Below are 12273 nucleotides of genomic sequence, written 5' to 3' on the forward strand. Positions count from 1 at the left end.
ATGCTAAGCTAGGTAGTATTACAGCGGCTGAGTCTTACCAATATATTTTTCTTTGGGCTGGACATGTTAAGCTAGCTAGCATGCTAAGCTAGAATGTGCTTATCAACACGCAGACTGCTAAGCTAGAATGTGCTTATCGACACATGCACGCTTCATAGATGAAACCACGCAGCTTTTTCTATGCCATGTCATTTTCTGCTAACTAGATTTGGTTTATCTGTTTGCAACAATTACCTCTCAACTACACTACAGAAATACTTTCTCCAATCATAAATACTTATCGTTTTTGACTTTTCACGGTTTTCAACATGTAACTTTGAACATTACTTTCTATTAGAATATAATTATAATATCTAATAAAAATATAATATTATGAAAGTATTTTTCATGACAATCTACACGTGTGATTTTTATATTTCTAAACTAAATATTTTGAAAGCTATTAATAATCAAATTTTAAAAGTTTGATCGGATCTTAATCAAAACGATAAGTATTTATGACCAGAGAGAGTAATTAATTTTTCAGCACCAATCAAATTAAGAATCTTCACCTTCTTCGGGTCTAGAACAGCATATTGTAAGGCCATCTACAATAGAGCCGGCAAACCCATCCTCTATCACTGTTCAGCTACTGTGCCGCTAGATTTGAGGTTCAGAGTTGCCGCATTCATATCTTATCTAGTGATACAGTGTTATAGAAAGAGAAGCTTCCTCTCCAAATTTGTGGATCATATTAGAAACAGCAAGGTTTACTGTAGATCTAAAGGTAGAAAGAGAGTAGTAGAAGGTAAGAAATAGAGTAGATATTGAAGATGAAAAAATAGAAAATATTATAATAAAAATGTTAAAGAATGTTATAATAGTATTAAAATGACTTAATATGCCAACCTCTGCTACCAAATATCCATCCCCAAATTTCTTTTCCTTCGTGGGCTGGTAGCTGCAAGTCAGCTCCAAAATGCGGGAAGAGACCAAACGAAAGTTCAACGGCCTAATGATCTACGCGTGCTAGGAGAGAAACAGAAAAGTTTTTAAAAATAAATAAATGCAACGCCAGGCCCCACAATCTTCAATATAAAATATTACATCCAACAATCTGCTATGTTATCTCCTTTTGAACCTGTTTATTCCATGTTCTAGCTATTGATTAGTAAGTATGACTAAGGTTCTAATTGGCAGTTTGGCACACGGCATAGGATTTGATTTCACAGTGCAGCGTACCATTAAAGAACCAACTGTAAAAGTGTCGGGGCTAGGGGCCAAAGCATACTATTCTGATCTGAAGATGAGTTCAAATGGCGTAAAAGAACGCCAAGGAGAAAGAAATCCAGCATAACAAACAATTCTAGGTGAACTTTCACCAATCAACCATATGTAATACAACAGCACATCTCTGCAGAAAACATGCACTAAATCAATGTTAACATTTTGGCGCACAGGAATGGAAGGGTGGAAAAGGGTATAATTGTGGTTACAAAAGTTGAAATTTGCAAAGCATTTGACAAGCTATACAATTGCGTTATCAGATGTGGTCAGCAGCTACAATGTCGAGGATTAAGTTTCAGCTTTACACATTCTCGGGCCAGAATTCCCTGAAGAAAGCCATTTCGAGTTCCCTCTCTTGTAAACGCTTCTCCTCTTCTTGTATCTTCCGTATCCTCTTTGCAGCTAGCTTTGCCCTCTTCTTTGACGGCATATCCTGCTGACAATGGCGACATGTTCGAAACAGTTCAAGAAATGTGTCGACTAAAACTAGCCAGTTGAAGATGCATAAATGCGTGTGGAAGACCACAACAGTACTATCTATCGTTCACTAAATCAGGCTAATATTCCACGGAAACAAACGCAAGGTACCATGTTTATGAGCCAGTAAGCAAGTTAACATTTCTCAACTGTACTACAGATGTAACCCGTATTCAATAGATCATTTCTTTCTGTAAAATCGGCCATATTATTAGCTTAGACTCTCTAACTCAAGATTTAGAAGAAATTGCAAACATCAATGCTATGACAAACAATTTGGATGCATTAAAATAATCTTATCCTTAGCTCACCTTGGGCTTTTTGAGATCTTTTTCAACATCATCCTCGACCTTTGGCTTCAGCTTTGGTTCTTTAGAACCTAAACCACGCTTATTGTTCTTAAGACGAGTCTCCACAGGTTCCAACCTTCCCTGTTTCGCAAACAATTGAGACTAGTGAGCATGCAAACAGAAAAACAAAAAACAAAAAAAGCAGCTGGGCAAACTAAGTGGTACTCTTAACAAAAAACCATCAATGCGAAAGATTACTGTTCCAGTTTAAACTATACAAACTACTGCTAACTTCAGATCCTTCTGAACTTTTGGACTTAACAGCTAACTAAGGTAAGGAACTTGGATACAGAATCCATGTCATTAGCTAAGTCCTCTTACAGTGATCATGACCCAGGAACCAAACTTATTTCTCCATGCGCTTTACCCTCCGACCCGATCTATAAGAGCCTACACAATTTGGGACCATTTATTTCGCCAATAATCTCATAATTCCGCCTACAATACATATCACCAGCAAGGCAGTAACACTACAAAACATACACAATCAACACTGAGGACACACCATAAACGCTATAACTACAATGAATACCACTAAAATAGAACATACTTAAATTGGGGGGAAATGGAAAGATGAAATCTTGAGCCGGGAGGAAGCGAGCATCAAGACACTGACCTGCTCCTGCGCCCCGAGGCCGGTGCCCTCCTTCCACCCTGACTTCTTCAGAAGCTGCAGCAATCCAAGCAACACACATCAAGGCGAAGATCGAATCAAACCCTAGAGCAACCGTGGTGGGGAACTGGGGATGGACCCACCATGCGGGAGGCGAGGCGACGCACGGACCTGGAAGCCGATGTTGGAGGAGCCGATGGCCGCCATCGCCTCTTCCCCCTTCCTCCCCTCTCCTTCGGCGCCGGCGCCGCCTCGCCTCTCCTCTCCTCTCGTTTCAGGCGCCTCGGTGTCCCGTGCGACCGCGACGCGCGTGTTGGTTTGGGCCAGCTCACGAGTCGGGTCCGACTCAGGCTCGATCACGGCCGCCCCATTCCGATCGGACGGCGTACACGACCCCGCGCGGACGAGCCAGGCTTATATATTCCCCGCACGAGTCACGTGACGACCACCAACCGCAAGCAACTCCACAACTCGCCGCCCGCCACCCAAGATCTCGATCGACTTCGGCCGCCGGCGAACGAGAAGCCAGCCCAAGACCGGGAGCAAAGATGCAGGTCTTCGTGAAGTCGCTGACGGGCAAGACGATCACGCTGGAGGTGGAGCCCTCGGACACGATCGCTAACGTGAAGGCCAAGGTGCAGGACAAGCAGGGCGTCCCGCCGGACCAGCAGCGGCTCAATAAACAAAGAGTTATCCTTGCTTCCCTGTGGTTCAGGGGACACCACGGCAGCATGTACAGGAGTTGCATACTCGAAAATGTAGCTACAAATTTAGCTATCCGGCAGATTTTTCCCATTGGAAGATAGCGAAAGGAGCGTGGAAAAATGGAGACAACCGGCAGTTTTTCCAATTGGAAGCTACTCCCATGCCGTGTGTGGTTGGTCAGTACAGGAAAAAATGGATAGGGCACCACATAAGTGTGCCGTTCGCTAGAGGATCTCTTGAAATCCATAATTTGGGACATGTACTACAAATCTTGTTCATTTGCTAAAACACATTGCACCTATTAAGCATTTGATATTGCTAAAACACTCTTGCTTCATCTTAATGAAAATAAAATTAGACAGTCAAGTGAAATCCCGCGGAAACGTTTTACTTACTCGAATCGTTAATATTGTGCTCACTAAGGAGCAAAAGGAATTTTATTGGAATCTTATCCAGAATGGACAATTCACGGTGAAGTCACACTATCTGACCTTAGTTCATTGTGATATTCCCAATGTAAACAAACACCTTTGGAAATTAAAGGTGTCACTCAAAGTCAAAATCTTTCTTTAGTACTTACGTCAAAGTGTAGTACTGATAAAAGATAATCTGGCTAAGCATAATTGGCAAAGCAGTAAGAACTGTTGTTTCTGTCACAAAATATATGTTCTTTGAATGTTATCTTGCTCATGTTGTGTGGTCTATCATATAAGTGGCTTCAGGTCTTTTCAGATCTCGTAGTGTACCTCACATGTTTGGTACTTGGTTATGGAGTATTAAGAAGGATTTGAAACCACAAGTCTTAGCTGGGGGTGGCTGCTACTTGCTGGTCGCTATGTTTATGCATGAATGATATGATTTTTGATAAGAGAAATATTTCTTCTCCTTTGCAGGTTATTTACATATGTACTCACCGGTTCTGTACCTAGACTATCTTACAGAAGCCGGATTCTTGGGGTATGGTTGCACATGCATGTCAGTATTTAGAGTAGGTGGTCAGGGAGCTTTTTACCCAGGAAAATAGGTGGCAGTCTAGTCGGTGAATCGGCACGCTTTAGCAGCTCTTGTTTCAACCGATATCATTTTTTATGGTGTTTTCTTTTTCTTGTTTTGGTTGTATGCATTTCAGATATGCAGAGACCGGGAGTGTTCTCAGCCCGATTGTATCAACTCGATATAATCGACTGAGTTCAATAAAAACTTTCTTTATCGAAAAATGTATCTATAGCTTTCTTTCTCTTGGTCCGCTTCGCACAAAAGTTCTCTCTCAATTTCTAAGGCCAAATGAACCATAAATAATTTGATACAAGAGAAAATATGTCTAGGCTTGACTTCCAGTTTGTAAATGTCAAAATGTACCTAATTAATGCTTACGCGACAAACTGAAATTTGGAAGATAAAATACGAAATTGAAATCTACAGACGAAGAACCAACACTCAGCGTGTATCAACTAGCAAATACTCAATCATGGAGACCAGACGTCACATACCCTTTGCACTTTGCCCTTTGTCTTTGTGGCTGTGGCTCCTGGTCTTCAGCACTTGCTTAGGCAGATATACGAGACACAACCTTCCATGCTTAAGTTTTGGTCTTGGTCCTTGTACCACTAAGCTGACCAGACACAAAATTCAACAAGAACTATCCTCACTGAAGCCAGAAAGAAACGCATGCATCTGGAATCTGGATCACTAATCAGACATGTACCAGTCATTATAGGTTGCAGTGAAATTGCCGGAGTAAGTTTGCTATACTTACCATACCAAAGCCAAGAATCTAGCACCAAGATTCAAAAAGGAGGTGTTACTGATAGATAAAAAAAAATAGTTTAGCCCAAGCAATAGCTTAATCAACAAGGCACGCATTTGGACGGTAAGCAGAAATCCATCTGAAACGGCACGCCAACACATCTGGTTCAGAGTTCAGACTACTTAATCTGAACATAGCAGTGGATTGCCGTGGCAAACAACCAAAGCATGTTCGTTCGTACTGGTGGTAGGATGACTATATAAGCCGATGCACAGCCGAGCATACAAGCAGCACAGCCAAAACACAAAAGTAATCGAGCAAAGAGAGGAGGACAACATAAGGTAGGGGCCAGGGTACCTGAAATGGCCACCATCCGAGCTCTGGCCACCATGGCCATCGTCTTCATGGTCGCTCTCTCCACCTCCCACGTCGCATCCTCGCTTCGGCCCAGCCTCGGTGTCTGCCGTGCCAGTGGCTACCTCCCCGGCAAGTCAGGCAACTGCGAGAAGAGCAATGACCCGGACTGCTGCGTCGACGGCAAGCGGTACCCTCAGTTTCACTGCTCGCCACCCGTGACATCAAGCACCAAAGCTGTGCTGACGCTCAACAGCTTCGAGAAGGGCAAGGACGGCGGCGGCCCGTCGGAGTGCGACAATTCTTACCACAGCGACGAGGAGATGGTCGTCGCGCTGTCCACCGGCTGGTTCAACAACATGTCTCGCTGTGGACACCGCGTCAAGATCACCGCGAATGGTAACTCTGTGTACGCCAAGGTGGTGGATGAGTGCGACTCCGTGCATGGCTGTGATGATGAGCACAACTTCGAGGCACCCTGCGACAACAACATCGTCGATGCTTCACCGGCGGTGTGGAACGCCCTAGGGCTTGACCAGAGCATTGGCGAGCAGGACATCACCTGGTCTGATGAGTGAGCAGCTTGACTGCATAGCAGTCATACAGCAAAAGTCATTTTCTGTACAAAAGTTATCTAGCGTGCACAGAGTTATAGGGAGGTGCATGGTTCAGTAGTATGATTGTAATATTTGCACTGCAATAAAATAATGCTAGTTCATCTAGCAGTTAGTAAGAAATGACTGATTATCTATCTTAGGATTGTTGATAGAAACAACTAGCATTGCTCCATGCTTTGGGAAACAATTGTTATGTATTCCTTGATGTCTATGAGAACTCTGAAATTTGCAGCCCTGCCTCATAACTACAGCTAATCTACACAAGCTCTCGTGGAAGATATTTTATATCCAATTTAATTGGCTGATCCTCTTCCCTAAGGCATCTGAATTACTCATTTGCATGCAAGGACAACACTATAAATTTTAGGACGTCTCTAGGAAAAAACAACATTATCAACACTAAACACGTCATTAACAAGGCAAGCCGTCTTGCAACTATCCTCAGTCACTAACAGGAATGCAGAAGTTTCAGATATATCAATACATGATGTGCACTATATTTCAATATGTAATGCTCCTTGGCCCGGCCCGCTTGTCTTCAATGTATATGACAATATAATCTAGTCTTACCACAAGAAACATGTCTTTAGAGCTGAAAGTAGAATGGCTACTTAGGATAGAAAATTGAGTTCCAAAGATGAAACTATAAAGAAATGGACAGGCACAAGACATACATATATACTAGAAAGCACGAAGAAATTATGTGGGATACAAGACAGAGGCCCAGAGATCTGAAAGAGTTGGGACAAAGACAGAAGAAGGGGATCTTAGATTCCCATGCATATCATCAAACAAGAAAGACTCTCGGGTTCAGCTTCCCCAAGTGCATATTAATAAGAATCACTAATTCTTAGCAGCCAGAAATATCGGGCTTAACATTAGCGGGTAACGTAATTTCTATCGCACAGAGACAAAGAAGAAGTGATGATCAAGGCATTTTTTTGGGCAAAAACAAAACCATGGGGTTGATGAACCAAGAAAACAGGCATGATGTCACATGTCCAGTTAAAACAATGGCATAGAAATTGCTGAAATGTTGCTGCTAGATCTCTATATAAAGCCAAACAAACTACATACACGGATACACCAGCGACTCAGAAAGAGTTCGAGGCCTCTCAGGCTCTCACACAAAATTGGAAGGCAACTAGTGAGAGAACAGCAATTTGGCTCTCTTGCAGGTCATGTGCTTCTCCGTTCATGAGGTCTCAGCAGCCACCTGCAATGTCAGTGGCTTCATCCACGGCAAGGGACGCAACTGCAACCGAGAGACTGGCTTGGACAACCGCTGCGTCGCAGGCAAGCGCTATCCGCAGTTCAGATGCTCGCCTCCGGTGTCAGCCAAGACACCGGCCATCCTGACAGTCCATAGATTTGATACTGCCGAAGATGGAGGAAGTGTGACACTCTGCGACATGCGCTTTCACAGAGACAAAGAGTGGTCACATTGTCCTCCGGGTGGCTGCGTCTCGACGGCACAAACCGCTGCAACAAGAAGATCCGTGTCAATGCGAATGGACGCTCCGTCCTGGCCAAGGTCGTGGACGAGTGTGACTCGGTTAACGGTTGCGATGGGGATCACGGATTTGAGCCCCCGTGCCGCAACAACGTTGTGAACGGATCGCCGGCAGTATGGAAGGCTCTCAGGCTCAATGAAACCATATCTGACTGAAAACCCCTCTTTCCTCTTCCAGGCAGAATGAATGAAACCCTCTGTATGTCAACAGAAAGGGCACCAGCCACGAGATTACATGCCCTATCAAAACTTCAGAAGTGGACAATGCATTGCCTCACTCCACAATTGCAACATAGTTCATAGTAGCATACAAGTTCATACACATTTAAATCATACAAATTCAGAGCATACAAATTAAAAGGAGCAGTTCAGCAGATGCAAAGCATGCAAGTCATTGCCTTGGATCGTCAACTAATTAACCACGATCAACTCAGCATCATCCTAGCAAAAAAGAGCAAAGACAAATCATTATTCAAGTATTCAACTATTATTTAGTAGTGCAGCCATCAACTTGTATAAAAAAGAGCAATTGATACCATATTTTCTTTCTCTTCATCCTCAAGAGCAATTGATATCATTTCTGGGTCAATGAGTAAAAAGATGGGTACAATAGTGAGATAACTGCCTAAGCATAAACTATGCACAAGTCATGTTATTAGTTGGTGGTTTTCTGTACAACTTGTTTTCCCAGTAAACTCTAGTTTCCTAAACACTATGCAAATAGAATAAAGTTGTAAAACTTTGTATGTAATCTATGATATGAGCTGGGAAACTGGCAAAGTGTAATATGGCATGTCAATGAATACAGCATAAACAGCATACTGACAATAAATAATCATCATGGGAATATATGTAGGCTTTGAGGCTCATCGTGAATATCGAGGTCAATGGGGAGGAGTGCCAGCATGGATCCATCGATAGGACGGCACAGCGTGGCCGAATAGGAGGTGTGCCGGTGTGGATCCATGGACGGGATGGCGCGGCGCGGCTGAAGGGGATGTGTGGCGGCGTGGATCCTTGGACGGGACGGGATGGCGCGGCGTGGCCGAAGATGATGGTGTTGCGGTCGGGGGAGGAATCGAGCATGACCCGCGTGGAGGGGAGTGTGGCGCATGCGGCGTAGTCCTGGATGACCTTGACGATCATGGGGTGCGGTGGAAGGGTGGAGGCGGCGGCGGAGGAGGAAGCGCACGTGCGCCGGTGCACGACGTGGAGGGATGAGAGGTGGGCAGGCGCGCGGCAGGAGGCCACGAGGCGGAGGAGGGCGTCGCCGGTCACAGGTAGATGCGAGAGGGGCTGAGTTCGAGTGAGCGACACCGGCGAGTGAGGTGCGGGAGGGGGCATCTGGGCGAGTGAGGCACTAAGGCCAGCGAAACTAAGAATGGTCGAATGTCTGAGATTGCTAGGGTTTAGTGATTGGCTACTAGGTTGGGCTAAAACTCCTCTCCGATCAAACTTCAAAGTCATTTCGGTACCAACGGGTCACCATAGGGGTAATATCAAACCTGTGTCCCCACCAGATCCAGATTGGGTACCCGATCCACCAGACATACAAACAGAATTTTAAACCCAAACTCGCATATGTTGAATGCAGAACCTGTGGGGATCCGAACCCACGGATGTGGCTGCCATCTCTAAGTCTGATGTCCGAGTTAGGCCAAGGCGATGTCACTTTTCACGCAGACAAAAGCATAACAGGCAGAGCTGCTCAATTGCTTGCAGTGGCAGCTATTAAATAAGCCATTTCTTGTTATATTACACCTGATGGTGTATTGGTGTATTTCTGCTGCTGTAAATGCATAAGTGGAACATAGTCATGGATTATGGTCTTATGTCAGAAAAGCCATCTTTTTCAGCATGTTGAAAGGTTCAAATGCTACACCAAACGCATATATACGATTATATCACCTCTCCAACGTTTATTATTTGGGGAACAGTCAAAGAAAAGATGCAAAACACCTGCTGCTTTGTTACATCAGAAAATTCAGAATGCAATGCACCTGCAGGCTGCAGCTTTGATCTGGCGGGCCACGTTTCTCCCGGAGATGCAGCGCCGCGGTCTGTTTTCCGTACCGGGACTTCGATTCCATTGGGCTTGGTTGGCTGATGTTAGGCTAAGATTTGTCAAATTTTCTTTCCCGAAGTTCAGGAGCGCCGCTATGTTTTTATGCACTTGTTGTGTCAGCAAGGTGAGCTACTGAGCTATAGACTGCCTTGTTTGGTAGAAAATGTTTGGAGTTCATGAACTCCATGGAAAATGAGACGGCCACTACTAAACTTCGATGGCAAAAGTTCAATTTGTGTTCCAAACAACACATGGTGGTTCAATACTTCAATTAGTCTCGCACGTCTCATTCATCCTTATGACATTAGCGAACTAGCAGAGTAGTTGGCTGTCGACCAGTTCATCATAGATACGAATGTGACCACTATATATGCCCATTTCATAATCTTGCCAAATTTAGTCCAAACCGTACTAAAAACTTGATATATTCTTTTATAGCCTGTTCGCTCACACTAATCCATCGGGGGTCCACGAACAATTTAGCTGTTATCACAACAGAAGGCACGGAAAATATCCAATACCTTGAGACGTTGGCGTCCTTATCGCGTGTCGATGTAAAAGATATAAGGATCCTCTATCGGGATGGTCCGCAATGATCGGTTTTGTTATTATCCACTTTCGTTCTCTGGCCCAGGTCCACCGCGTGACCAGTCGGTGCCAGCACAATAACACCCCTAGCCTTCGCGGGATTTCCTGCGACCAGCTCTTGTTGGTCGCGAGGTAAGTACTCGTCTAAGCCAGTCAAACATCATTTAATATCGCTAATCAGGTCATTTTTCTTCCCTAGGCAGTTCACCCCGGCTGAGGCGGCATGGCCAGCGCAGAGCTACCGTGTCCCGTCCCGTAATATTAATTGTGACGGGATAGGCTCGCAGACGAACAGAGGACGTGGCAGGCGCGTGTGGGCAAACAACGATGGAACAGGGTAGACCAAGCAACCCAGACTTGATAAGTGGGGAAGCGGCTGACGGATGGGACTGGCATCACAGCGCTCCAGGGCAGGCACAACACATGCATGCTCAGTAATGATAGCCTATGTTGACCGTCTAGGTAAGTATGGGTTTATTTGATGGGCCCACATATAAGACTCCTTTCCTCCTTGGGCAAGAGGAAAGGAGTCCGCCTTGGGGAAGAGGGATCAAAAAATACAAAGAAGAAATCATACTCAATGAGAAGAATACACAAGATGTAGGACTATTACCTTAAGGAGATCTGAACCTGCATAAACTCTGATGTTCTTAGATTAGCATAGGCACATCTCACAGAACACAGATCATGCACCCATCGTCCGATACACCTCGGAATCACTGTTAGGGATTAACCCTCGACATTTGGCGCGCTAGGTACGGGGGCACGTTTTCGAGTTCTGGTAAGTGCTGTTAATTTATTTTGGGCTACCCATGTTCGAATCCCCGGCGACTGGCGAGTCCCGCCCTGAGGATTCGAGTCACTGCGAGGTGTTCTTCATGGGATACAACCCAGACAAACCCGATATGTTCCAGATTCAGGACATTAGATCAGGATCCGAAGGCATTAGGATTCGATAAAGAGCAGCATAGGTATCCATGTTTCCAACGCTGACGGGGCTCACGGACCGCAAGCCCTGGGGGAACCAACCTCATCAACGACAGCTCCACCCAGAAGAGCGCTCACCGCATCGGGATGGCCAACACCCAGCCCTGTGGTGAAAACCGAAACCATCGGCCAGGTATGATTTGATCAGGTAAAAGAGTACCCATAAACTAATCAAGTATGTTGTTTCTTCGAGCAGGTTCAACCCAAGGACGAACATAAGGGTCCACACTTTGCACTTCTGACATGGGTAACAACCACTTCCCGTTGGATACCAGGATATCAGAAAGGTAACCCTCTCCTCCCCGGTATTGACCACCCATCGGTAGGAAGAGGGAATCCTTGCCCTACCTTGCAGGATTTCAAGGCACCATGGGCGTGGTACTGGTCGTTAAGCGAGACACACTTCCTCCGACCAAGAATGAACGAGCACATGACCCTGCATTGTCATGTACATGGTTCAATTATATTTTTCTAATTAATAATAACATTGCGGAGTATGAGGGTCTCTTATCTGGAACGTGAGCAGCACCCGCACGAAGTGAGAAACGCCTACTAGCGATGAGGGACTCGTTACTGGGTGTGACCGGCGATGGAACAGGGCAGACCGGGCAACCCGGACTTGATAAGTGGGGAAGCGGCTGACGGATGGGACTGGCATCGTAGCGCTCCAGGGCAGACACAACGCATGTGTGCTCGGTAATGATAGCCTATGTTGATCGTCTAGTTATGCATGGGTTTATTTGATGGGCCCACGTGTAAGACTCATTTCCTCCTGGGCTATAAGGGGAAGGGAGTCCGCCTTGGGGAAGAGAGGCAAAAAAATATAAAGAAGAAAAAATACTCAACGAGAAGAATACATAGGATGTAAGGCTATTACCCAATTAGGATCTGAATCTGGATAAATTTTGATGTTTTTAGATTAGCACAAATACATCTCCAGAACACAAATAACACACTTATCGTTCGATACACCAAAATCACTGTCAGTGAC

The 12273-nt window shown here is 45.0% G+C and overlaps 3 protein-coding genes across 5 annotated transcripts; 2 read left to right on the forward strand and 1 right to left on the reverse strand.

Annotated features, from left to right (window-relative positions):
- Positions 1-1333: 1333 nt before the first annotated feature.
- LOC133907365 (uncharacterized) lies at positions 1334-3278 on the reverse strand. Of its 3 annotated transcripts, none has more exons than XM_062349389.1 (4): positions 2878-3278; positions 2710-2763; positions 2055-2174; positions 1334-1699 (listed from the first exon to the last, which is right to left on the reverse strand). In XM_062349389.1, exons 1-4 carry the CDS (start codon positions 2911-2913, stop codon positions 1568-1570), a joined length of 342 nt encoding a protein of 113 aa, XP_062205373.1. In that variant the 5' UTR covers positions 2914-3278; the 3' UTR covers positions 1334-1567. The 3 variants fall into 3 exon arrangements, with proteins under 3 accessions (XP_062205373.1, XP_062205374.1, XP_062205372.1); XM_062349390.1 differs by having other exon boundaries at positions 1334-1702; positions 2850-3254; XM_062349388.1 differs by having other exon boundaries at positions 1334-1702; positions 2878-3247.
- A 1880-nt stretch (positions 3279-5158) lies between these two features.
- Positions 5159-6199, forward strand: LOC133907364 (putative ripening-related protein 5). The gene has a single exon (XM_062349387.1). It carries the CDS (start codon positions 5521-5523, stop codon positions 6088-6090), a length of 570 nt encoding a protein of 189 aa, XP_062205371.1. The 5' UTR covers positions 5159-5520; the 3' UTR covers positions 6091-6199.
- Positions 6200-7310: 1111 nt separating this feature from the next.
- On the forward strand, positions 7311-7798 carry LOC133908035 (putative ripening-related protein 4). Its single transcript, XM_062350167.1, has 2 exons — positions 7311-7490; positions 7556-7798. The coding sequence occupies exons 1-2, from the start codon at positions 7311-7313 to the stop codon at positions 7796-7798; spliced, it is 423 nt and encodes a 140-aa protein (XP_062206151.1).
- Positions 7799-12273: the final 4475 nt, after the last annotated feature.

Source organism: Phragmites australis, chromosome 24 (genome assembly GCF_958298935.1).
Source record: "Phragmites australis chromosome 24, lpPhrAust1.1, whole genome shotgun sequence".
In the NCBI taxonomy this organism is placed as follows: Eukaryota; Viridiplantae; Streptophyta; class Magnoliopsida; order Poales; family Poaceae; genus Phragmites; species Phragmites australis.

Bases quoted from the DNA above. Each gene is read 5' to 3' on its own strand.
- LOC133907364 (XM_062349387.1), top strand. From the start codon at position 5,521: ATGGCCACCATCCGAGCTCTGGCCACCATGGCCATCGTCTTCATGGTC.
- LOC133907365 (XM_062349388.1), bottom strand. From the start codon at position 2,913: ATGGCGGCCATCGGCTCCTCCAACATCGGCTTCCAG. The intron at 2,764-2,877 runs GTCCGTGCGTCG...GGATTGCTGCAG, and splicing joins CCTCCAACATCGGCTTCCAG to CTTCTGAAGAAGTCAGGGTG. The intron at 2,175-2,709 runs GTCAGTGTCTTG...TTTGCGAAACAG, and splicing joins GCCTCGGGGCGCAGGAGCAG to GGAAGGTTGGAACCTGTGGA.
- LOC133908035 (XM_062350167.1), top strand. From the start codon at position 7,311: ATGTGCTTCTCCGTTCATGAGGTCTCAGCAGCCACCTGCAATGTCAGT. The intron at 7,491-7,555 runs GTCCATAGATTT...GCGCTTTCACAG, and splicing joins AGACACCGGCCATCCTGACA to AGACAAAGAGTGGTCACATT.